Source organism: Hippoglossus stenolepis, chromosome 15, assembly GCF_022539355.2.
Source record: "Hippoglossus stenolepis isolate QCI-W04-F060 chromosome 15, HSTE1.2, whole genome shotgun sequence".
NCBI lineage: Eukaryota > Metazoa > Chordata > Actinopteri > Pleuronectiformes > Pleuronectidae > Hippoglossus > Hippoglossus stenolepis.
This window is the reverse complement of record NC_061497.1, coordinates 13,568,487-13,596,009: the sequence shown is the minus strand read 5'-3', so window position 1 is coordinate 13,596,009 and position 27,523 is coordinate 13,568,487. Positions and strand designations below refer to the sequence as shown.

Sequence of the window (27,523 nt, the reverse complement as noted above, 5' to 3'; positions counted from 1 at the left end):
ATACATTATGTTGTATTCACTATCAACACCATGGTCAGTACTGAAGGGATTAAATGAGTAAGTGACAAGTTAACAGGAAATTAATTTATTAGTAATTTTTAGGAAAACATTTCCTGGGACCAGCTTTTCACATGTGAACCAGTATAGAAGGGAACATACAGTAATTTTGTTTTCACTGTTATATATCTAAATATCCGTGTTTATCTGCATTTTTAGGACCAAATAATCAATCAATCAAACAATTATTAAAGAAAGCAGTCATCAGATGTAATTGACAGTGAAAATAATTGTTGGTTTTAACAGTTCTCTTAATTAACTAATTCAAGTTTTGCTCTGTGTAAATTATTGTTGACAGTAACAATAATGGAAGCAAAAACAAAAAAAACACAAATGTAGAACAAATTAGCTAATTTAAATAAGAACAATAAAGGTTTTAGCTGGTTGCAACTAGATATTGTAACAGGGTCTCTCTCTCTCTCTCTCTCTCTCACTCCCTCTCTCCCCGGTGTTCTACCATGTCTCTCTACCATTGTGAGGGGTGGAGGCTGACGGCCGATGCCTCTTCTGAGGAGAGGAGGATGGAGAACAGGGGGAACTAGAGGCTCGCTGCTCGGTCAGATCTCACAGAGCGTCTCGATGACCACAAGCTACGAACTCGGTGGAGATTGGGAGCAACGCGGGTGAAGATGAGCCGGAGAGTGATCGTCGGTCTGCTGCACCAGGTATGAAGCCTCCCCCCAGCTGCTGCTGGCGGCGATCATCGCCTGTTAAATGGGATCATTTGTTACATTGGGGGCGGTGGAGGGGGCGGATGGTTACATAACAGTGCGAGGCGACTCACAGATTAATTGGCAATAATCAGAATCCAGGGAAAGACGCATCTGCATGTGGATCGTTGATGGCTGTAGTTGGTTTCCTGCTGTGACATGATGGAGGGAAGCAGCCTGGTAAATGGAAGAAACTAGAAGGTGTTGGAAGGAAAATGTTCCGGGCTGAGAGAGCCTACAGGCCCGCGGCCTCACACCACAACACACACACTCAACCAGACACACTGCAGCTAATAAAGGCTGAAAATGAACCAACACTTAACTAAGCTTTTATTATCATCTGGATCACCTTCATCTCCATGGCAACGGGAAATCTCCCAGTCTGTCCATGCAGATGCACCTGATCCCAACAAAACCACTTAGCCCCGCCTGCTCCATGACAAAACCATGTTGTTGTGCAGTTTTCTGGATTTTAAAACAGCAGCCACAGGATAATAACAGTGAAACCAGGTATCCTCTCACCATATTAACTCTCTAAGCGACACAGCTAGTTAAAGGCAAGAGGAGTAGGTGCAGAAATCTGAACTATAGCTTCATAGATGGGAAATCACTGTTTATGTTTGTAACGTGACCTCAATGGAAATTATAGACCTATTGGTTCCAATTTCATGATAAGGCACGAGCTGAGGTTCAGCTGTAGGCCCCAATTAATTAACTTATTAATGATTATTATAGCCTATTATTTACTAATGTGTTGTATATCAGTTATAAACCATTAAGGCTACAAGAGCAACTTTTAAGGTGCTGGGTATATGGAAATACCTCCTCCAGCAAAGCACTTACGGTCATCAGGGAGACCTCTCGCTTTGACTGATTTCAGGGGTCTCCTGCTTGGAAATGGCTGAGGGACCTCTGTACCACAATCCATATACAAAATATTCATAGCTATGTGATTTATAAGCTATTTTGGTAATGGATCATTGGAAAATGTGAAACCCCAAATCCTTTTCAGAAAGATACACTCATATTGTTACCCTTTATGTCGGGAAACATTAATACACTGAGTCTTCTTAACGTTTGCCACAGCTATAGTCAAACTCTATCTATTCATTAGTCAATAAAAGCAGTTTATAAATCCAGATGTCCAGCGTGCCTGTCCATTGGAGATATCTGCATCCGACTCTAACCCTGAAGAGGTTTTTTTTTTCACAAAATATGCTAAATTATTTTTTACGGTTCATACCACGTCTGAAAGCAGGATTTGTGTCCTTTTTAAATATCTGATATCTAAAGTTAAATAGTAATTTCCTCATGTATACTGCAGGTATGAGATTTAAATGAGAGAAGAGGTGCGGAGTAATTGTGAAGAGTGTCGAGAAGCTTTATAGATAAACATCCTGAGGTATCAAATATCAGCATCAGAAAGCATTAATCACCCATATTGATAACAGCTAGTTTCTATTTAATCTATAATACTTGCTAATTAATGTGGAAGAGATAACTGGATCTGATGTGGTGCTCTGAATGCTGTAATTAGTGGCATCCCATTAATTATGGATTATTTATGTAACCACTAATAAAACCACATAATGGGAAATCAATTCTGCTAACATGAAGCGTTCAACCTCAAGTGAATGAATTCATCTTTAATGAAACCGATAACTACAATGAAATAAGTAATTTTTAAACAAGTTTTAATCTTGTTTGTGAAGATAGTTATTCCCAAGCCTAACTAAGCTAATTTAACTAAGCTTTTTCTGGAATAAAATGTGTTCCAGTGTAATAAAAGCTTACTGGTTGATTCCCAATACAATTGCTTAATTTTCAATCAAAAAATAAATTCTACTGAAGAAGATTTACCTCTGACTGTTTTAGTTTGTGTTGCTCTGTCTGTCACCTTCTCTGCAACCACAGGAAAGCAGAGACTCTCACTGTAGTTTATCATATTCATTCTTTGAAGGACTGATGCAGGAAGTGACACAGTATCTAGGCTGGTAACACGACTGACCTGGTTTGACAAACTATCAGATATACTGCATTATGTTTCTACCTGGTGAAGAACCCTTTAAAGGTCATACATATAATTAACGCTGCCACTAGATGTCACACCAGAATCTAGACAGAAGAAATGCTTTTATCGGCCACACCGATGGATGTTAAGAAGTCAAGTGAAAGTGGCCAGTAATCCCACAAGCTGAACAAAATTTAATTTGTACAGGAGAGCCAATAAAAGTGCAGCTAGCTCCTCTGAAGACTGATAAACTAGATCCGCTGCGTACTATCATCAGTGTAGGAGCGTTCGTGTGTGAAGCTTATTTCAGGGCTGTGTTCACTCTTGCAGACACGAGTGCAGCACACTCTCAGTGGGCCTGCATGGTAGCTAGCTAGATAGCACGGCTTGTATTGTTTGTAGAGCCATGCTGTGCTAATAGCCCGTAGACTGTATAAAAATAGCCGTGATATTCTTAAATCGAATCAAGGCACACTGTTGTTTCTCCATGGATCTGCCATGGTGAAACAACAAGGTGCGTCCCTATAAATGTTGCCTTTCGTAAAGGAGGATCCAGTGTGTTCTGCTGAATATTAAGCAACAAAGCACCTTTACAGACTTTGACCAACAGTTATTAATGGCAGCCACTTACCGTAGTTACTTCACTCAAAGGAAACTTATTGAGCAGAAAACACTATAGAAGCACAATCAATATCTGACCTGACACTTAGTGAAAGGGAAATTAGGTTTAATGGGCCCTTATCATTGAGCTTCCTGGCATGTTATGTTTAAGAGTTAGATTATTTCCGTAAATATTATTTCCATTTGTCTACAGGTTGAAAAGGCCCACACCGTTCGCCCATGTACATTTGTTGATGGAATTGTTTCCATCCACTTAGTCCTATTTGAACCCGAGCTCTAAAAAATGGAGAAATACTGTGGTGAGATCTGAAAATTATTTGTATGTGATGTTTATACTGAGGAGCTGAGCTAAAAATAGCACATCCCCGTGCAGCCTCAGCTCAATTTTGGCCACATCTGGATTACTACCTGTTCAACAATCTTCCCCACACAGCAGATAATGAGAAAGCTAGAAACTGAATCATAAAATCAGTGTCTGCTCATGTGTTCCATGTGGAGAGATTGTCGTCCATCCGACACACTATACATCAGATCCTGCTGACCAGGCACAGAGTTGATGCTCTTCTATAACCATGAGTGAAACTGATTATCTTCTTTGCAGTAACCTCCAGTGATTCAATTTAATTCCATTCATGGTGGCCTCTGATTCCAAGAAGGAGCTATTTTGGGATCAGGAAGTGAAAGCCCCATTAATATTTCCCTTAGACAGTATTACATTGATCACAGTTGGAGCCCTTCTATAGTTTGCAGGAAGTCTGTGTACATAAAAATGTTGACGCAACTGCATCAAGGTATCAAGGTAAATCTCAGTTCTTCCAATGAACAAGCCATTGCTACGTTCACATCATGTGGGAGGGAAAGTAATGTTGGAAAATATTGATGTGTTTACAACTCAAATGTTCTTGTGCTACTGCTTCTTGCTCATTGTTGGATAATTCATGTCCTAATCAATAAACTCTAGCACCAAATAAAATACTATAGACAAAATGACATTCCGCACATAAATTGTTTCGGAATAAGGATTTTTAAATGTTCTTGTACAATATATAACTTTTTTTACATTTCAGATGTTACTTAGTTTCAGAGTGTGGATGACGCGGGGCATTTATGTTTGTTTTCTTTTACCAGCAACAAATCGGATATGTCAGAGGTTTACGAAAGATTTGGCTTCGCTGTCACAATTATGACTTGGATGTTGATAACATGGGGAATTAATTGAGCAGTGTGAATGTCTTCATCAACATTTAAAGTGTTTAGGTAGCATGAACACTTCCTTTTACTGACCGCAGTATAGAATGGTTAGCGTTAGCGGTGTCCTGCGCTTTAATGGATTTGCACAAGTTTATACTCCAGTTCTAGTGAATTACCTATGAACTAAGTTATACATCAGACCTAATTACCAAGTGAAATATACACAAACAATACATCTAACCTCTGTGACGCTTGTCCAATGAAAAATATTTATGCTAACGCTTTACCCAGGACATGAACCCCTTAGCTCAAGCCTTGGTCATTTAGCAATAATGTTCATGTTAAAAGCCTTTAATTGGTTCTTGTTTTAAATCGGACAAATGAAGACTTGAGTTTCTGGAAAGTTGCAACCAACTCATTCAGTTAGCATTTATTAGCAAACTAGCTACACCAGTCAAAACCCAATGCTGCCTTCTTATGCAAAATAAAGACGCCATTGTTACTGTGAATTTAAAGTGAGGTAGAATTTAAAGTGAGGTAGTAAATTATTGTTTTTCCCACCTATCAAAGCTTCTTTATACATGTAGCAGTTACAGTGTGACATTAGCATTAATTTGGAGTCATGTTTGTGATCAAACTCAATCTTTTTGCCTTTGTTTTTGATTGGGTTATTAACTCAATTTATGTCTTTTTAGCTGCCAAATGGTTATAAGCTAATTGCTAACTTTAACTGCAGGAAGTTGTAAGTGTTGTCTTTTACAGATTTATTGCTGAAAATCTGCTTGTTGCAGTTGAACAAAACAATTGGGAACAGTAATGTTGCTAAAATGCCTACTAGTAAAAATTTACAATTTGTTGACAGAATTAGCTTTTAAGTGTCGGTACCATCATAACAAAAAACCTGCGTCATTATATTTCTGTATTCACATGTGCTCCAGCTAATGAAAAACCCAGCTGTGACATGAATGACAGCTTCGTGCACAAAGCAGATACAGAACATTGTTCGTCCTCAGGCTTTCTGAAACCAGATGAAACAGACAAACGTTATCCAACGCTGCGGCCTCATCCACTACATTTCTGATATATTGTGAGCACTTGGTAGAGTGAGCTGCGTGTTGCCATAGAAACCAGCACTGCCGAAAGCTCATAATATTCCCCTGTGAATGGAGAGCAGAGCAGCTTCAACGCAGCTATTTGTTCCACTGGTAAAAACACTGATGGTGGCTTAGGCTTGGTGCTCAGAGGAGGAAATCTGCCGCAACCTCAGCACAGTGAACACAGCAGTAAAAAAAATAACAACAAAACTGTGACAGCCACATCAGAGGATTCACATAACGACTCTATTGTATTTCAAAGATACTGGATTTATTTTTACTCTGGAGGAACATGTATTCAAATTCTTTCCTTAAGTAAAAGTAATATTGCCACGATGTAAAAATATTCCATTAAAGGTTCTACATTGAAAATGTAACTGAAGTAAAAGTCAATATCATCAGAATGTGCTCAAAGTATTAAAAGTAAATGTGTTATCTTTACTCAAACATGAATGCGTAAGTACCACTGTACTTCACTGTAGTTTGGTTAAGGTGGAGCTAATTCATAACTATGTAGCGCTGCACCCAATTATTTTCCTTATTGTTTAATCTCCATGCTAATTTTCTTTTGTTCAATTTTAGTTTTTTAGAAACTAATAGTGACACCTTCACAGGGCTTAATTATTTCTTAATTATGAAAATGATATTATAATTATTGAATTAATAAAAATTCAAAGCAGTAAATCCTCATTTTAAAATTAAGAAATAGGAATTTAGAATTTTTGGCCATTTTAAGTTAAATTAAAAAGTTTAAACTGATTCAATTCAATAATTCAACAGACTGTGTCAGCCTCTACTCTAGTTGTAATGGATGTAGGATGTAATGCACTTTACAGCGGGGATAAAAAGCAGGGCAGGGCAGCACTGTCTTTAGAAATACTAGTGCATTGCCTGTTTGAAATGTGCCTTCATTAATTTTGAATGTCCAGCCTTTCCGGGCAACACACCACCAATGTTGCATTGTGTGTCAGTCCAATAGCCGCCACTGAATGAAGCTAGTCCCGTTTCAGTGTGCAAAATTTCCCATTACAGAAAATTACTGAATGTATAGCGGTCTTTTGTCCCTGGGGCCAGCGAGTGGAAAAAGATCAATGTGTAAATATGTAGGCTCTGTATAGAAATCTGTGTGCAGTGTTGAGAAGACATGCTCTTCATAGTACGTGCCATCAGATTTTTAGACGGTGCCCTCAGATTCATACTCAAATGACTTGTTAATGAAAAGCACAGCAAATATAAAGTTGCACAATGAAAGCTGTGAAACATTCAATGTGTAAAATGTGCCCTGAGATCTTGCGTCCAAATACAGTATATAATTGTAAATTGTAATGCTGCCTTGTAGTGCAGTTCAGTCAAACAACTCACGTTCAAATGTTAATTGCAACAGTAGAACAGGTTTAGTGATGGCGTCTAGGCTCCGACTAAATCACTCCCTCCTGTATGATTACACAGATATGATGGGAGTGATGAGCAAATACTTCTAACTCCCCACGGAGCCTACAGGTGGATGCTGGGGTGGTCGAGGGGCTGAAGCAACTGGTGGCAATACTGCAGCAGCAGTGCGAGCAAAGGGGGTTATGGGAAATTCTCTCTGCCCTAAATAGACCACCTGATAAGATGGGTGTGTATTATAGATGATTGTGGAGAGTGAGGTATGTCACATGATGTATGTCACATGATGTATGTCACATGATTGGAGCAGCGCAGCTCAAGCTTCTTTTCTGCCTTTTCTTCATATCAAGTAGAGATGCAGTTTCAAGCTTTGGCCAGAACTGCAACGTCACTGTTGGGTCTTAAGCAATACTCCAGTCCAAGCACCGCCAAGTCTGATCAGTCGAGCCTTTATTGAGGAAATCAAACTTCAAACAGATAGACAGAGATTCCTCCATTTAGAGACGGATTTTATTGTAGCCTTGGTTACTGTGGGAAATCTGTAGGATTATAAAAATACTGACAAATATACAAGCTGCTGCTGGATATTGTGTAAAATGATAATGTTTTGGGGTCTATTCCCAGAGTGGTTAGGGACTGACTTATTCTCAAAAAGAAGCTCTTCATATGACGACCACAACCGAAATCCAGTGCGTTTGTAGCTGTTTTGAATGTCCTCACTGGAAGAGTGAAGTCTGCTGATATAGAAAGGAGGAGATTTAGTCTGATTTAAATATGGGTATGATATCGCACATTTAAACTCAAAGTACTGTAATAACTGGAAAATGAGCTTTACAGAGAGAGAGAGTTCAAACCCAGTTTACCTTGTCACCTCCACACAGCTGGCTAATCACAGCATGTGGGTGTGAATGTCAGATTGTCTAAAATTGTCAGACACAATTGCAGCTTGGGAACGGTGCAACCATCTGACAAACACTGTCGATGACACATACCGACAAAATAATGGTTCCAGCCGGGGACCTTGTTGCATAACACTCACTCCTCTCTCCTGAAGTCTTCTGCATGTTTCTTTAACTGAGCAATAAAAGAAAAACAATTATATAACCTTTAAAGATATAATATGTAACAATTCTTCAATAAATATATTATATTATTTTGTTGACTTGTTTACTTACGTTATCCAAAATGTTTCCAACCATGTTCAAACCCCAGCTTTACTAAATGTAACGTGAATGAAACTTTTAATACATAACCTCATCTATGATTTGCGCCTGAGTATCGTCAGATTAGATTTTCGGTGGTGAAGACAGCTCCCAAGGTCTTTAGAGAAGACCCCTCGGCCTGGAATTACATATTGTATGTTTAAAAATAAAGCAATTAATAATGTTATTATTTTTCTCCTGCAACATACAAAGTTGCTAATAGTTAAAAACTCAATATGAACTTGAGCATTTTTTTTCATGCCGGAAATACTGTCAAATTTCTCTCTAAACACATGTTCAAACATAAAACTCAAATATCACTGGAAACTATACTGGGAAAGCTTATAAAAAAAAGAATATCAAGTCCCAGTTGTTGGATGGGGTGTGTTAAACTGGGTGTGACAGCCTCACTTTGAAACCTACTGTGTGTTTGGCAGGTCAGGTGGCAAACGCCATTACAATGTGATATAAAATGATGTGTTTCTTTCACTGTAAGGAACCTTAGAAATCTTACTTCTCTTTAGTGGATAATTATCGGATTCTTCAGATGTGCTCACTTCCCAGTATGATTTCCCCGTGGGCGCTGATGGGTGTTGCCCGCCTCTGGCTGTGTGGATGGTGACATGTTTTCACTCTGTCTCACAGTAGCTGCACAGTTTCATGCTGAAACTACGTAGTACTACAAGTGGAACAGTATCTGCGCTCTGGACGTGGTGGTGATAGTGGAAACAATGGCGGAGTAGGAGGTCTATTGTTTCTGATATTATGTGCTTGGATGCCTTGTTTGTGAAGCTGCCACTCATTCTGACAGTACAGCCACATCAAGATGTTAAATTTGGAAATGCATCTTTTTTTTTCTCAGTTTCAGCTCCCAGCCCAAACTAAAATGGAGTTTTTCCAAAATGGCCTCCATAGTGTGTAAATCTGAAAATAACGTGGAATCAATGCATTTTGGCGTAAAAGCACATTTTCTTTCCTGGGTAGTAGTCTGAGCCAAGTGACCTTTTTTTCCATAGCTGATTTGGTTATTAAATCTTTGAAATTAACATTGTTTTAACAATATGGTTTTAATGTGTAATAGAAAGCAGTTGTTTCAGTTATGTAAAAGGAATTCTTTTTAACATATTCTTTCAATTAAGATAAAAAACATATATAAAAGGATATACACATTGTAATGTGTGTTTCATTGGACTTGCTTGATTTTATTCAAGATTTACTTTCATGAATTTGCCATTAAAAAGCCTTGTTGGACAGAAGACTGTATAATGTGGCAACATGGCTCTGTTGAAGTGTAGATCATGTTGTCCTTGTTACAACTTACAGCCCCTGTGAAGTCTCAAGAAATAGTCAAATTTAAAAAGAAGTTTATTAAAAACTAGGAATACAAGATTAGTTTGAAGTATTAACAAAATTTACTTTATTACACTCATTATTTTCATCTGGTTGTTGTAGAGAAAATATTAAAAGCAACCACTACAGTCTAGCAGTCAGATAATTGTCATGAAATAGAGTTACAAAGTACCTTCAAATGTAAATACTCAAATAAAGTTCAAGTTTGTACTTAAGTAGTACTTGATTTCATATATCTAGTTACTTTCTATCCCTGCCTACAGCCTCTGTAAAGTCTCCATCATCAATACTTACTTGCACTTGTACTAACTAATACAAATGATTCCTGCCATGTTCCCTCTCTTACAGGCCTGAATCCATCGAGGAACCCCATGGAGCAGGATGTGGAGAGCCCAGCCATCATCAAACCCAAGCCCAAGTTGCCAAAGCAGGCCCGTGAGAACCTGCCTAAACAGCTGGCAGAAATGGACAGAGAAAGGAAGGTCCAGCGCTACGTCCGGAAAGACGGGAAGTGCAACGTCCACCACGGGAATGTTCAAGAGAGATACAGGTATCTAACGGACATTTTCACCACGCTCGTAGACCTCAAATGGGGGCTCAACCTCTTCATCTTCGTGCTGGTGTACACAGTGACATGGCTCTTCTTTGGCTTCATGTGGTGGCTTATTGCTTACCTCCGGGGTGATCTGGACCATATATCAGACAATCAGTGGACTCCATGTGTCAATAACCTCAACGGGTTTGTATCAGCTTTTCTCTTCTCCATTGAGACGGAGACGACCATCGGTTATGGGTATAGAGTCATCACAGACAAATGCCCTGAGGGGATACTTCTGCTTTTAATTCAGTCAGTGCTGGGATCTATCGTGAATGCCTTCATGGTGGGTTGCATGTTTGTCAAGATCTCGCAGCCCAAGAAGCGAGCTGAGACTCTAGTGTTTTCCACCAATGCGGTAATCTCAATGAGAGACGGACGACTGTGCCTGATGTTCAGAGTTGGAGACCTCCGAAACTCGCACATCGTGGAGGCGTCAATCAGGGCCAAGCTTATCAAGTCTAAGCAGACCAAGGAAGGGGAGTTCATCCCTTTGAACCAGACGGACATGAATGTGGGTTACAACACGGGGGACGACAGGCTCTTCCTGGTGTCACCGCTCATCATTTGCCATGAGATAAACCAGAACAGCCCCTTCTGGGACATCTCACAAGCCCACCTGTCCAAGGAGGACCTGGAGATAGTGGTGATTCTGGAGGGGATGGTAGAGGCCACAGGTGAGTGTTCAGATTCATATAGTTAGATGCATATAGTCAGATGCTTGCAATTGTGAAGTTATAATACATAGATTGAAATGGTACAGCAAATGTTATTCAATGTTGGACAGGGAAAATATATTGTTACTATACCTTATAAACAAATTTTCAGTGAGCCCAGACCTATACCCCCTTTCAATAAATACTAAACAGTAGTGTTCTAATATTATTTGTTAATTTCATTCATTTAAAACAAACAGTACAACAACATTTACAATATTTTTAGAGTCTGACTCTGTTGGTCCAGAATGAAATGTCTCAACAACTATTTGATAGATCATTCATGGTTTATTTGTGATAATTACAGATTCATAGTCTGGTTTAATTTTGATTTAATAGCTTTGATATTATATCTAACTTTAATCAAATGACTTTTGCAGCCTATATTTTTAATCATATAACAGTTTATACAGCACTTATAGTTTATAGTCACACCAGCTGCTCTGTGAAGCTCATTGTAGTCATTTCTTAGGTGGGATTAATTTGAGTAATTTTGGTTATCTTTATTTTTTTGTCTTTGCAAATATTAAATAGATTGTGATGAAACTTGGGTTATATGATTAACTATAATAACCTTGTTTTGTGTTATATTTTAGTTGTGTGCTGTGTACCACACCAATAATTTTGCCCTCAGCCTAAAATTCCTAAATACAAATATATGCTGGTATTTTAGATTAGATGGAGACGCATATTTACAAGGAACTGGTATGTAATCATTTGTCTCTGCCATAAAAAAAAAGAAACAATTACATAATGCCTGTGTGGCGCAGCCACTGCTGGAGACTCATAGAGGACTCCTGCAGACAGCTGAGTCAAAGCTCACAATGATACACATCAAAACATGAGTAAATGGATTTGAAAAGCAGCACTCAAATGAAAGTACATTAGTCAAGTAATGTATTTAAGTGTATATTTGAGGCACTTTTACTTTGAGTATTTTCAAAAATGCACAGTCATTCACAGCTTAGCTTAGATTTCAATCCGTCCAATAACTATTTACATTCAAAGCTGAACTGTACGACAAACTGATGGTGGCCTTCGTGTCCGTGATATTTTGGCTTCATTTCCGGATATTGAGGGAAACAAACATGCCACCTGTCACCATTTTGCAGAAATGCTTGAAACTAATAATGGCTAGAAACAGCAATGTGCTGTGTGTTCTTTAAAACTGGCAGCTTAAAATCTTGACACTGGAAGAAAAGGAATGTGTGTAGTGATAATAATAGGAAGTACAGTTATTGTAGTGTGGCCTGCTGGTCAACCCACACAGCCCAGTTAGTGTCCAATAGAAATGTGTAGGCTACTCCCTTGCAGTCACGCATATTGTTGGATTCAGTGAGAACATCACATAAAAACATTATATATATATATATATATATATATATATATATATATATATATATACACTACCGTTCAAAAGTTTGGGGTCACTTAGAAATGTCCTTATTTTTCAAAGAAAAGCACTGTTTTTGTCAATGAAGATAACATTAAATTAATCAGAAATACACACTATACATTGTTAATGTGGTAAATGACTATTCTAGGTGGAAACGTCTGGTTTTTAATGAAATATCTACATAGGTGTATAGAGGCCCATTTCCAGCAACTATCACTCCAGTGTTCTAATGGTACATTGTGTTTGCTAATCGCCTTAGAAGACTAATGGATGATTAGAAAACCCTTGAAAACCCTTGTGCAATTATGTTAGCACAGCTGAAAACTGTTTTGCTGGTGAGAGAAGCTATAAAACTTCCTTCCTTTGAGCTAGTTGAGGATCTGGAGCATCACATTTGTGGGTTCGATTATACTCTCAAAATGGCCAGAAAAAGAGAACTTTCATTTGAAACTTGCCAGTCTATTCTTGTTCTTAGAAATGAAGGCTATTCCATGCGAGAAATTGCGAAGAAACTGAAAATTTCCTACAACGGTGTGTACTACTCCCTTCAGAGAACAGCACAAACGGGCTCTAACCAGAGTAGAAAGAGAAGTGGGAGGCCCCGGTGCACAACTCAGCAAGAAGACAAGTATATTAGAGTCTCTAGTTTGAGAAATAGACGCCTCACAGGTCCTCAACTGGCAGCTTCTTTAAATGGTACCCGCAAAACGCCAGTGTCAACGTCTACAGTGGGATGCTGGCCTTCTAGGCAGAGTGGCAAAGAAAAAGCCATATCTGAGACTGGCCAATAAAAAGAAAAGATTGATATGGGCAAAAGAACACAGACATTGGACAGAGGAAGATTGGAAAAAAGTGTTATGGACAGACGAATCAAAGTTTGAGGTGTTTGGATCACACAGAAGAACATTTGTGAGACGCAAAACAGGTGAAAAGATGCTGGAAGAGTGCCTGACGCCATCTGTCAAGCATGGTGGAGGTAATGTGATGGTCTGGGGCTGCTTTGGTGCTGGTAAAGTGGGAGATTTGTACAAGGTAAAAGGGATTTTAAATAAGGAAGGCTATCACTCCATTTTGCAACGCCATGCCATACCCTGTGGACAGCGCTTGATTGGAGCCAATTTCCTCCTACAACAAGACAATGACCCAAAGCACACCTCCAAATTATGCAAGAACTATTTAGGAAGAAGCAGGCAGCTGGTATTCTGTCTGTAATGGAGTGGCCAGCGCAGTCACCAGATCTCAACCCCATTGAACTGTTGTGGGAGCAGCTTAACCGTATGGTACGCAAGAAGTGCCCATCAAGCCAATCCAACTTGTGGGAGGTGCTTCAGGAAGCGTGGATGAAATTTCTACAGATTACCTCAACAAATTAACAGCTAGAATGCCAAAGGTCTGCAATGCTGTAATTGCTGCAAATGGAGCATTCTTTGACGAAAGCAAAGTTTGAAGAACAAAATTAATATTTCAAATAAAAATCATTATTTCTAACCTTGTCAATGTCTTGACTATATTTTCTATTCATTTTGCAACTCATTTGATAAATAAAAGTGTGAGTTTTCATGGAAAACACGAAATTGTCTGGGTGACCCCAAACTTTTGAACGGTAGTGTATATATGTCTCATTTAAAAGTGATTCATTGATAGTTGTCTGTACATTCATGAGTACAATGTAAAGATGGAACTTCTAACAGCTGATTCTACATGCTTGTAATGGTGATGGTGGGGCAAGACATGAATCAATAAAGGCATAAACACTGTAGCAGCGTAGCTCAATGAATCCATAGGAACATTATTATACTTCATCATGTTGACAGACTGGGTGAGCGCCGCAAACTAAATTCCAATCAAACCAGTGCACTGGGACGGAGGGAGAAAACTGAGAGACAAAACCTGGACAAATAAAACCCAAACTATGATTACATACCATGAGAGAAAATTGGGAAATATGTTTATTTGTAATGTGGATGAACTGATCCTCTAAGTTGGCCCAAACTAGACTCTTCCTATGAATTGTTTAATCCTCAATGTTGTGCTGTGTTTCCAGGCATGACGTGCCAGGCGAGGAGCTCGTACATCAGCAGAGAGATCAAGTGGGGCCACCGCTTCACACCAGTCCTGACATTAGAGGACGGCTTCTACGAGGTGGACTACAACAGCTTCCACGACATTTACGAAACCAACACACCCGCCTGCAGTGCCAGAGAGCTTGCTGACATGACAAACCGCGCCCGCCTGCCCCTGACCTGGTCACTGGCCAGTAAGCTGAGTCAGCAGGGGCTGCAGGAGTCCGAGCAGGAGGGTCAGGAGACCAAGACCTGCACGGACAGCGAGGGTAAGGGTCAGCAGACTGAGCGGAACGGGGACGTTGCCAACGTAGAGAGCGAGTCCAAAGTGTAGCCGATGTGACAGAGGAGGGAAAGACGGCAAGTTTAAGGTCCATATGAGATTATTGGACTGTATTCTACGCCTCCCGTTTGGGATGACCACACAAGCTTGCAGAGCACAGTGTTAATCTGAGGACCAATGAGCACAGTAGACCAAGTATCCTGCACCAAGATCCGCTTTAACGCAGTGATTCGTTTACCCCAAAAACAACAAGTAAACATCTTGACATGTGGCCCACCGCTGAACTGAAACCCCTTCGCGGCAAGTGCATGTTTCAAATATAATGTGATGTCCTCCTGATGAGATTCCTATTATTTTTTCTATTATAATATTCCTAGGGGCATTTGTATGAGTATTTTTGTATATACTATAAAATGTTTTGAATTCTTTGTTTTGTTGCGGTGTGAATATTTGACAAATGTTTGATACTAATTCCTTTAGGATGGTTCTGTATATATTCTATGCCTTACTGTATGTATAAAGCTTTCATTATTTGTTTTTTTTTCAAATATATATATATAAGCATGTATAAACATTATCTGCAGTTAATTTATATTGTATTGTATATATACAGTATGAGGATAATGTTGTAAGAAAAACTCACATCTCAATGGATGCAAACTCTAGTTTAAACCAATGACAAATTCTTCCCAAAATGATAGGTGTTGTTTAAGGTAGTGCTACATGACTACGATACTATTCCTCGAGAAGCCATGACTCGCTGTTTACAGCCATGTGACTTCACACAATGGCCCTTTAAAACTGCATTTAGTCACTTTTGCACATCGGAGGCCTCTAGTGGAGAATGTGTGTCACTATTCCAGTCTCCAGAAATCCCTCACGTCACCCAACGGTATCAAACATGAATAAACAGTCAACTGCTTATGATGATGATGAAGGTTTTTTTCTTTGTACATGAACCTTGTTAATGTGATTATCACTGCTTTCAAATGTGGCATATGGTTTTCAGTGGTGGAAAAAGCACTGAGATGCTTTTCTAACCACACTTTAAAATATTTGATTACAAGAAAAGGTACTTTAGTCAAACTCCTACTTTAGAAAAGTAGAGTGGTTTCATTAGTAATATGAACTTATCTGAATTTTATAATGTAAAAACTACTAACTATTGTTGCTAGACAAATGTGAGCTGTTGACAAATGGTAGTTAAATACAGTATAGAAAATGGTCCATATTTACCAAAGAGGTTATTATTATACAGTTAATCATATTATAGGAAATATACCTCTGTTACATTTACCAAACAAAAAAGACACAGTATAACTTATTGTTTATTGTATGTATATACTGTATTTCTACAGTTAACCTGCCACAGAGACTAAAGTCCTTTGTTTCATTTCATTCTCTTCTTTATTTCACTCAAATGAAAAATGCAATAATTATTTTGTAATTATTGCATCATACACCTTGTACACTCACACACCTTTAACTGCGATATTGTTAGTTCTCACTTTGTCGAAAGAATGCTCTAGTTTCTAGTTTTATTTAGGCCAATTTTTAACCAAATAATTCCAGAAAACAAGCTGATGACACCTCATCATTAACCACTTAAATGTTTCATGTGATATAACTATAAAACAGTACCAGTTCTCCTCAGTACACTTGTGCACAGTCTTTAGAGATCAGTTTTCCAGTGGATTCACGTAGTGTTAACTGTTATATCATAACCATGAAATGTTTGAGATTTTGGTAGATTCTTATCTCACATTCCACAATATTTTTTGAAGGATAAGGCTGAAATTATTCAGGATTTTCTTATAATCAACAAGTGTAATGAAAAGACCAAAACCAAGCATTTGTTAGTCCATGTTAAACATTAGTCCCCTGTGCCATTATCCGGCCCAGATTTTGGTTATCAGACATGGTTTCTATGGAAGTTCTAAATCTATAAAAACAGGTCACAAATATAGATTCAGTTTCAAAAGAAAGGGTCGTTGTTTTTCTTTAACAGCTGGGCATTGCGGTTTTTAGCAGATGTCCCTCATACAGGAGTTTCGGCTTCAGAAATGAGAAATAGTTTTTTTTTGGACAGCAATGGAGATCAATGGCACAGAGGAATTAGATACAGTATATCAAGCTCTGGCTACAAAGATAATCATTAGGATCAATTACTCGTTAGTTTTTAACGTTACCAGACTAATTATTTATAGTTCCTCAACCTTTAATTAGTAAAAAAAAACATATTAATTTATATGTTTATACTCATGGTTTTGACTCTACTCAGCTTCCCTTTTATAAATATAGAGTCTGCTGCTCTTTCAGATATTTAATTTTAGATTTTAAAATGGAAAAAAATATCAATCCAACTAATTATGTTACACACTAGTTAGCTAAAGGAAATAACAGCATCATTTAACTAACTAACATCATCCTGCTAGTGTCTAGACTTGTTAAAACACACATGACCCTATCACACAGAGCTCTAGTTCTCTTTGCAGTGTGGTAAATAACCGTAACCTAATTTGAAAGATCAGGTGTCCCTTCATGAGAGTTAATAGTGATATTATACATTTTGAAAGTGATAGGGCAGCAGTCAGACAACAACAGCATGCTGTTACACTCTGAAAATCATAAAACAACAAACTTAATATCTTAAATACAGTATTTATAGTATAAGATGCTTACTACCTTATAACACAGACTCATTATAGAAACAAAAGTGTGGAAAGCCCAACAAAAGACACTCAATTTTAAAAACTCAGCACAATGTTGAAACATGTGTTCATTAAAACAAAAAATAAAACTGAAGGAGCTTTTTAAGTTCATTTGATATTTTACTACGACAACTTGACAGACTTGTTCTGTGTTTACAGCTGGATTTCGGTTGCAACACAAAATATTAAAACACAGCAAGAAAAGGAGTTATGTTCCTATATTGACATGTCAAACTGGCTTCACGCAGAAACACAAAGAGTGAAAACGGTGACATTTGGCATGATTTGCTGAAGAGACTTCACGTGAGAAGAGATGCATAAACACAGACGTAATCGATTACAACTGATAATACTATGTGTCACAAAATTATCAAATTATCGCACACCGTTGATTATTGATCGTACAGAGGGCAAGATTATCATACAAATACAATAATTAGCGTATATCTGGCAAAACTGGTGCAGATTAACTTTGTCTTGTGAGGAAATCCACTGATCACTGTGATTATATTGAAATTATTGATTGATAGTGTGAAATGTTATTGTTTATAATGCTGGTGTGACTGAGGCTGTGTCTGAAATCACTACCTCATCCACTACTCCATATATATTAGGCACTCAATTACAGCTGCAGTATACGCTACTAATATTACCTTTCTCTTTGCATTGTATAAGGGCACTATTTAGTGGAAATATTAAAATAAAAAGAGTGTACCATATATGATATAAGGAGTGATTTAGGACACTGGGCCTTTAAGGTGCAGAAGCAACTCAGCAAGGTGAAGCTGTAAACTTTACTGGAGATGGTTGCATGTGGGATGTTACCATCAAACTCAAAGCACAGGTAGTTAGCTGACTTAAAGCAGGAGTACCTTTGCTGCAAGTGAAACGTTTCCTCCCTTTGGAGACTCCACTACCCAGCAAACACCTGGGGTGTGAGCGGTGGTGGCAGGTTGTCATTTTCCATGTTGTTGGCATCGATGGCAGAGACTGTGCGAGGCAGAATCTCCAGAGGGTATTTCTCCAGGATGCCGTTCACCTCCCGTTGCACGGTCTCGGGCCAGGCGATGAGGTCGGCCTGCAGGCTCTGAGCGGCCTCCATCAGCCTCTCCTGCTTGCTGCTGAGGCCCGACAGCAGCTCCAGATTGTGATTGAGCTGAGCCAGGGCGGGGTTGGTGGCGGTCACGTCAGGTGCCGAACCAGCGTGGCGCCAGTCGCCATCTGAGGTGCTGAATCGCGGTGAAGCTTGGCCTGACATGTAGCGCTCAAATTCCTCCGGGGAGAGGTTTAGAGACTGAGCGTCCAACTTCTCGATGAAGGCCGTAGCACAGCACTAAAATAAAAAGACCAACGGAAAATAATGGTAATGAAACAGCTAGCGTAGCTCTGTCAGAGTAATGGATTTGTCGGCTTGTCTGTAAAATGTCAAATAAGTAAAAATAATAATTTCCCGAAAGCTGAGATTATGTATTCAAATAGCTTGTGTCTATCACCAAACTGTCCAAAAATATTCAGTCAACAATAAGACTAAGAAAACAGAAAATCATCACAATTAACAAGCTTTAACCTGCAAAGTTATGTAATATTTAACAATTTAGATTTTCCCCACTAAAATTGTTTAAACTTTGGTAAAATATTTATTTTATGCTGATGACGTGAGTATCTTTCATCAGATTTTCTGTCACCAGCTACAGGTACTATAAATGATATTAATAGATTAAAATTTTACAGATGATGCTAAACTATAGTAGAACAATAGGAACTTATACAGCACCACTGTGAAACGAGAGGCCTCCAGCTCAAACTGGCTCTGACAAGAACTGAAGTAAAGAGGAGAAAAGAAAAACTGACCAAGTTGGTGAAGTAGTATCCATCCTCTCCGCTCATCAGCCTGCTGGGGTTACAGAAGCGAGTGATGTACTGGATGTTGGACTGAAGTCGCGGAGGGTTCGCCTTGAGCACGATGTAAATGAGCGCAGGGAGAAAGTCATCAGCGGAGGCCGGCTCATTCTTGGTGATCCTAATGGCACTGAAGATGTGTTTACTGCAGCGTGTGATGCACGAAAGTTTGTCCCGAGGAACCCTCTTCGAGTCCATCTCGATGATATCTGCAAAAGTCAGCGATAAATACACGCAGTATAAGTCAGAGGGAGGATAGATTTATGTATCTTCAGGTGGTTTAAAAAAAGAATTTCTAGAGCTGAAACTATTAGACCTTGGTATTAACGTCTGTCCTGAGTGATCCGATCACTCACAAGTGACAGATCTAAGTACAGGTCTGAACTCACCCAAATGCATCCTGAGATCAGATCACTCAGACCACATTCAGAGGTGGTCTGTGACGCATATGGCCACATTCTTTTCGATGTGTCAACAGGTCCACATATGATATGTACATGTGGTAAAAGTATAAATTTGACTGACATTCAGGCATACTCTCTGACCTGTTATTGCGTTGACCACATTCTCAGAGACCTCAGGGATTTCTTCATCAAAGGACACACAGAGCATCTCTATGGTCACCCAGTGTAAAGCCCTGCAAAGGAACAACATAATGTTCATTGGAGCACTCCTGAAGCTGTTTTGGGGGAATACGACATAACCATACACATTTGTCACTAAAGTAAAACTCTCAAAAGAAATGTATCCAGTCTGAATATGTGTGGCTTGTTCCACTTCCCTTTATTAATACTGTATTATAATCATGGAAACAAGTGCCCACCTTATCCTTTTCTGTGTGGCCAGATCCTTCTTCTCGTCATCAGTGGTTTCTGGACAGAACACGCTCTTATACAGTCGAGTCATTATGTACTTTTCCACTTGGTCCATCACCTGCTCCACAGAATCTGAAGAGCCTGGTGAACAACACATAAATCAGACCACAGTCACATTTTTAACACCCTAGTGGAAAATCCTGTCTATGCTGCCACCTAGTGGGCACGACACACTGTGTCCACACAGTATGTGGTAGAGTACAACAGAAGAGCCTGAATTAAGAGGTGGGATCAGTTTGGTCTGGTTCTCTTTCGGTAATCTAACCTCACAATGCTGGTTATCATCTGGCTATGTTCATCAATCCAGTTAGGAGCAAAAGTGAGGAACAATGTACATTATATTACAATATAAACCTACAATGTGAGGCTGTGGAACTATAGCCAAATATCAAATGTGTCAATGTTTTGTAAACATAATTGTTGAATGTCTCATCAAACCTTTAAAGTGACCCATCAAGCGGTCAGCCAAGTTCTGGTAGAAATCCTGAACGCACTCTGAAAGTTCATCAGCACCGAGATCCTGTCAAGAGAAGAAGTTAGAAGTTTTTGGAAAATCCTTTTTAACCTTAGGAAATTTCTTAAGATCAATTTTTTATGATCATCTTAACTTAAAGGTGATTTGGGGGAAATGAGGCCCAAGTCAGGAAAAACAAATAACAGTTAATTATCATGCTACTAGATTTCAAGTCACTGAACACAACAAACCTTCTTGCTCGACATGTTGACTATGAAGGCTCGACACTGCTTATGGATCTCCCTGCCGGGCTTCTGGAGATTCTTCAAAAAGTCCACAAAGTCCTTGGACACTTGGTCTGTATCGAAGCTGGCTTGGCGGCTAATCGACGGGCTGGGCGATTTGCCCTCTTGCGCTTCTGAGGAGGAGAAACCACAGTCTATGTTAGACCCCACTAACTCCTTGTCACTTAAATAACTTAGACAGAAAGCGAGTCGTGAATCTTCTGAATAATTCTCAGTAAAACAAATTAGTAACACCATGCTGTAACGTTGTACCTTTCTTAGAAGCGGTGCGTGATGAAGGGCTGAAGAACTTCTTAACGGTGGTCACTTTTCGAGTCTTCTCATTGGTTTTCTTCTCCTCAAACTTGGAAAAGGGACCTAGGGAGACGTGTCCTGGGTGTGGTGGTGTGGACTGGGCGAGGGGCTGGGACTGCGCTCCCTGACTGCTGGCATACGCTGCCTCCTCCTCCCGTTGCAACCTAGGATCAAAACAAATGAATGGAGAATATTTCAGTAATCAATTTTACACACCCAAACTGGCAAATGATGTTATTGTATCTGCATATAAATTGTTTTTAAAAATGTGCTGTTTTTTGCAAATCAAGCTTTTCATTAATTCAATCTTAAACGAAGCTGATACATTAAAAAAGAGGCAAGCCTTTATTTTCATCAGCATATGTTTCGGTTACAAGCCGTTCATGGTGAGGCAACTGTAAATTGTTAACATTGGGTAGAGAAGGTGCAGCCAAGTAAGACTCTTACTTTTCTGCCAGGGCCCAGTCGTCCTGGATCTGTTTCTGCCGTACCCGCTGATACTCCTCCCTCCAGCACTTGGAGCACAGACCCTGCCATGCTGTGTTGCCGTAGAAACCGCATCCCTTTTTGCACAGCAGGTCTGATTGGTCCACATGTATCCCCCGCCGCTCTGTCCTCTGACTCATGATGCCGTACGATCTGGAATTAAAATATCAGCATCTGATTTATAAGTGTATTTGTATGCGCTGCTGAACAGACTGATCTTGATACTGCTGCCTGCTGATGCTCTCAGATTATTACACAGTGTTTAATACTCAAATCTCACAGTTTACCACGATTTATCATCAGTTTAGTCAATTTCCAAAACAGGCCTTTCCTGTAATGCATGTTTTTCATTATGGGGTGAGTGTGTGAGCAAATTTCTTCCTTCATTAATATTTAGACAGATCTGAACATCTTCCTTCCTCTCTATATTTTACCTTCGTGTCTTCTATGTTTTGTCATAGTCATAAATTATTGATTATAAATTACTTCTCAGCAGTAAAGTCTTTGCTTGAAATGTTCTGTTTATGATCTTTCAATGTTAAAGTCAGACTCAGTGTTGGAGAAATATTTTTATATTAACTTTGCATGTTCTGCCTGTGGTTTTTTTCCTGGTACTCCAGCTTCCTCCTACAGTCCAAGGACATTGAGATTAGATTTACTGAAGACTTTAAAAGGTTCTTAGGTGTGAATGTGAGTGTGAATGGTTGTCTCTATATGTTGGCTCTTGTACATCCTGGTGACCTGTGCAGGATGTACACCGCCTCTCACCCACTGTCAGCTGGGATGGACTCCAACTCCCTGTGCTAACCCAAGTAGGATAAGTGGTATTTAAAATGGAGGGATTGCTTTTTATATTAACAATAACAACATGTGACCAAGTGAATATTGTACTTCCGTTTTTTCATTCATTGATAAAGACAAAATGGAAGCAAATTGATATAATACAACTTTACTCACTAAATCGTTAAAATCTATTTTTCGAGTCCCACTTCAAGACAAGCTGCACGCTGGGTATGGAGGATCTGAATCAGACGGTAAAGTAATATGCAACTAATCTAATAATGTAGACCCAAATGATTTGGAGTAACTTTGGGGGGAGCGATACAGATAATCACTGATGCTCTACTGTGTGTTCTGATCGTGGGGATGGTGACAGCAACATCTCTCCAGTAGAGATCGTGTCTCATTAGTCCATCGTGAGTCCTCCTGTCCTGCACAGGGACAAACCCATGATGATCCCCGAGGTTCTCCTTTATTGTCCCTTTAATATGTCGACAGCCTGTAGCTCTGATAGCTAAAAACGACGTAGCCGTGTTTTACGCAACGATAACAGGGAGGTCATCCACCAAGAACATCGCGCTAAGTGTCTGATCGCATATGTTTCACATGTCATGTATCTCCTGTGTTTTTCTCCTCACCTGCTCTGTTGTCTCCGATCTGATCTGAAACAGGAAGCAGGAACCTCCAATGCGTGCTGACCACCAATCAGGCGAGGTCACGCCACTGACGTCATCGAGACAACAACGCGACAGCCTGGTGGTTTCATTTGTTTATTTGTTTATTTCTTATTCAGTTTGTGATATCTGAGTTTTTTTGTTTTCTCCAATGAGTTTTGATTAAAGGGATAAAACATATCCGCGAGAGAGTCTATTTACTTTAGGATCGAGGGCTACATGTCAAGGTGTGGTCAATGACGTCACGCTGGGTGCAACCTGCAGAGCGAGGGTCACAGAGTCCCGCCAAGTGAGTTCGGAGAAATATTACTGATAAACAGATAATCTATCTATCTATCTATCTATCTATCTATCTATCTATCTATCTATCTATCTATCTATCTATCTATCTATCTATCTATCTATCTATTTCTTTGTTTGTCTGTCTATTTGTCTGTCTGTCTTTTTTATCATCATAGTACATAGTTCTCTATCATATTCATAAGCTACAGCACAGAAGAACACTGCTTTATATATATATATATATATATATCGTTTCTAATACAATAAGATAAGTAATTGAAATTATGTAATTGTAATACAATGTTTTGCTACTACTATTAAAGTAATAATATTATGATGTAAAATTCAGTACAAGAAGTGTGTTATTTAAAGTGCTGTTTTCAATGTAAAAGTAAATTGGGTATTTACACTGTTGAACATAGTCACATTGATTCTCACTCCATTCCAACAGTCTTCAGCGTTACTCCTGGACATCACATATTATTGACTAATTCCTGGTCTCATATCAGATTTACTGAAAAGGGAGTTTGCTGCAGGGCCAGCAGAGTAGATGTGTCCTTCACAGTGCATTGACTGCTTGCTTATTGACATTAAGGTTAATGTTCAGAGGTTGTGTCTGAGTCTAAAATACCGATTTGATTACAAAAAGTGCCGAAACAGCAGGGCCAGAGAAGTTAGATCAATGTTTGAAAGATTGTTTAGTGAAAATAAAGGCCATTTAGTTCATTTATGATATTTTTACAAGATCTGGGACCAATAAAGACAAATACTTTAAAGACAGAATGGGGAAAAGAACTGGGTTTTGAAATAATGGAAGACATTTAAAATAAAAGTTTATATTATGTTAATAAATATTCCATCAATGCCAGACACTGTTTGATACAGGTTAAAAATGTACATAGATTACATTACTCTAAAGTAAAGTTGCATACAAATTTCAACAAGTATCCCCAATGTGTGATAAATGTAGCCAAGCAGAAGCAGATTTACTTCACAGCTATGTCTGAGTGAAAAACAACTTCTTCTGTCCTATGGCCTTCTCTGTGCAAAGAAGATTATTCTCCAATGGAAGACGGATGTACCCACTTTCGAACATTGGATAACAACTCTGACTGATACCCTGCACTTGGAAAAACTGTTGTTTTACAGAGAGGAAGGTAAACAAACAGACTTTGCAATCAAAAGTCCATTGGATACATCTCTCTGAGACTTGAAGTTAAGCAGTCTAGTAGTGACATGATGAAGAAGGATTCTCCACAACCTGGCAACCAAAAAAGCTGTTATTAAATAATTTAAGCCATTATTAAAATCAATCCTTTATACTAGTACAAAATAGACCTGTTGAAAACTGCAGTACATGTAGTCTCACTGCCACTGGCTTTGTCCCAGCATGAAATTAGGTTGATGCTCCTGTAACTACTAGAAACTAGCCTTTTATAATTTTAGCTAATGTGCATTTGTATTCATGTGCATGAGTCCTTCACTGGACTGCTGGTCATGCTGATAACACCAATCTGACTGGGGTAAGTAAACACACAAACTCACGGACAGACAGATAACACATGCCAACGCACACTGGTTAGACGAAAGCCATGATCCTGACGGGTCGCAGTTTGTGTCTTCCTTCTCCAGGCACTGTTCAGGAACTGTTTTTTGTGGCTCGAGATGCCAGCATCGTTCCTGATATCTCCTTGGACCCGGTCCTCACCACCTTCTTGTCACTAGACTCCTCTGCAGCGCTGCAGCATCAACATGCCTTCCTACAGCGGAGCATGAGCAGGGAGCAGCAGACTCAATTCAGCCTGAGCCTGACCAGAGAGCTGGGAGGCAGCAGCAGGGTCACCTATGGAGGAGTTGGGGTTGTTGCTCTGGCTCTGTCTTTGCTTTTTGACCAGATTGCTCAACAAGTTGGTGAAACCTTTTTTGTTTTGTCTAGCTTGTATGTCATTATTGAATACTGGTCTAAAAGCATGCAACTTTGTGAAATCCGCCAAAGTTTCTGCTGACTTTGGTAATCCCATGATTTTTCTTCGAGCACCAATTTCTTTTCTGATATCTCTCCAGGTCCGAACAGACGGATCGACGGAGGGGGACCTGTCAACTCAGAGACCCCAGGCTAAGGATATTTTTGGCATCAGCATCTCTTCAAGAATTGGCAGGATTATCTATAGCTACCTGTGCCTGATCCCTGAGCTTGCTAACAATGAGGAGAAGATTGCTGAGACCACAGAGCTCTATGACAGCTGGCTGAAACTTGAGCTAATTGACCATTATGAGAGGATGACCACTAAGAAGAGGATGAGTTCAGTGTCCATGCAGCAGTGGCTGACAGGAGCTGCATTTCATCTGCACATGAGAATACACCAGGTCAGGAGACTGAGAAAGGCTCAAGCTAAAATGCATGCTCTTATTATCTGCTCTGTATATGTACCAGGGATAGTGTACTTTTACACAATGACCTTATCAAAATCCAGTGTGTACATTACCCACAATGGCATTCAAACCCTATGTGGCATGTAGCCTCAAGTTGCTAGTCTCAAGCAGAAAAAGGTGCATGCTACAAAGGTCTGGAAAGCTAAGTTTTGTCTTAACTCCCCCAGATTTATTTCATTTTTAAACTTGAAGTCTATTGACATCAGTTGAGGCATTTTTTTCACACATTTGCACACATATTTCCCTTAGAAATTGGTGGAGACCAAATACAGAGCAAAAAGAGAGAGCATATTGGACTGAGATTAATTGGGTTGTCACAATCACAGCTCTAAATGAATGCCATTGTTGCCCTGTAACTTTCAGATGTTTAGATAAGCCACTGTTTGCTAATTACTTTGCCGAATCAACCCAATGTCTGTGTTCACATGTTGTTTACATCAGCCCTGCCCTCACCTTTATTCTTGTCCAACAGGTGCGGCTGCACTCTGTGCCACTAGGATCGGCAGAGTCGCTGCGTCTGTCTTATAAGTCTGGGATAGGTCGCCTGGTTCAGGGCTACACAGCCTATCTACGCAGAAACATCCAGGAAACAGCTCCTGGTTCACAAAAACCCACAATCGGGACAACCGGTCGACCAAGACAAACCAAGACATCCAAAGTAACCAATAAGGCCTGCTCTGGTAATCACCTTTTTAATGTCAGCCAGGTTAGTACAAGTATCTTCACTGATGGATTAAATGAGACGACTGCAACCAATTCAACTGCTGACGGTAGCAGAAACTGTGAAACACATGGATCCACAGAAGAGTTTGGAGTCAGTGTGTCAAAAGGAAGCAATGAAACCACTGTAAGCATGGGAGACATTAAGACACTCACCAATGTGACTGAATATAACAGGGAGGAGGAAGCAGGCATGCTGGGCCTGTTAGTCATTGAGCCAGGAAGGAATGTGAGTCACAACGTGCAGCATCACCCCTGTGAGTCTCCAGCCATACAGCAAGCTTTGGTGACTCGTGTTATAAATGCTCAGGACCTGGAGCAGAACAGAAACGTCTTCCTGTTCCCTGAGAAAGTTCTCCGCAGCTTGTGCAGGCAGAGGAATGACCTTGAGTTCAAGACAAGTTAGACCAGAATAGTGTGCGGTTAAAGTTCCTCAAACTATACATTGTGCTCTTTTATAGGACACAATCATCTGATTCATCTTTTTAATTCTCATTCATAGCCTGCATAAAAGTGATTGTCATTCCCCTTTAACTTAGCAAAGATATGAAATTCTTATACTCATAAATTACATTAATGATGGATCTACCTATCATGGCCACAATACAATTCAACAGCAGCCGGAACTACATCCTCCAAAATGACCGTAACAATTACTCAGCACCTTAAATCTTAAACTGAATATTGTATTATATGGAGGTAGAAATTATTTCTACTTCATGTGCTTTCATTCATTGTAATTCTGTCCATACACTGTAAAATATATTAAACTATTTCAACTTAAAACACATGCCCATGCTGCCTGAAATGTAACCAAATTAGTCTTGTTGTACTGCAAAACTCCTTTAACTTGATCGTACAATGGTAAAGTATCAAAGCTAAGAGTAACCTACTAGTTATGCAGTACAATACCTGTCAATGTTGTATTATCA

The 27,523-nt window shown here is 39.4% G+C and overlaps 3 protein-coding genes across 3 annotated transcripts; 2 read left to right on the top strand and 1 right to left on the bottom strand.

Moving 5' to 3' along the window:
- Nucleotides 1–498: 498 nt before the first annotated feature.
- kcnj6 (potassium inwardly rectifying channel subfamily J member 6) lies at nucleotides 499–16,076 on the top strand. Its single transcript, XM_035179033.1, has 3 exons — nucleotides 499–722; nucleotides 9,974–10,897; nucleotides 14,377–16,076. Exons 2-3 carry the CDS (start codon nucleotides 9,997–9,999, stop codon nucleotides 14,727–14,729), a joined length of 1,254 nt encoding a protein of 417 aa, XP_035034924.1. The 5' UTR covers nucleotides 499–722; nucleotides 9,974–9,996; the 3' UTR covers nucleotides 14,730–16,076.
- Nucleotides 16,067–23,191, bottom strand: rabgef1 (RAB guanine nucleotide exchange factor (GEF) 1). Its single transcript, XM_035179032.1, has 9 exons — nucleotides 23,121–23,191; nucleotides 21,664–21,855; nucleotides 21,175–21,380; nucleotides 20,869–21,035; nucleotides 20,602–20,683; nucleotides 20,112–20,244; nucleotides 19,834–19,925; nucleotides 19,241–19,497; nucleotides 16,067–18,722 (listed from the first exon to the last, which is right to left on the bottom strand). Exons 2-9 carry the CDS (start codon nucleotides 21,840–21,842, stop codon nucleotides 18,303–18,305), a joined length of 1,536 nt encoding a protein of 511 aa, XP_035034923.1. The 5' UTR covers nucleotides 21,843–21,855; nucleotides 23,121–23,191; the 3' UTR covers nucleotides 16,067–18,302.
- Nucleotides 23,192–24,747: 1,556 nt separating this feature from the next.
- On the top strand, nucleotides 24,748–27,377 carry LOC118122198. Its single transcript, XM_035178769.2, has 3 exons — nucleotides 24,748–25,345; nucleotides 25,503–25,805; nucleotides 26,344–27,377. Exons 1-3 carry the CDS (start codon nucleotides 25,031–25,033, stop codon nucleotides 26,995–26,997), a joined length of 1,272 nt encoding a protein of 423 aa, XP_035034660.2. The 5' UTR covers nucleotides 24,748–25,030; the 3' UTR covers nucleotides 26,998–27,377.
- Nucleotides 27,378–27,523: the final 146 nt, after the last annotated feature.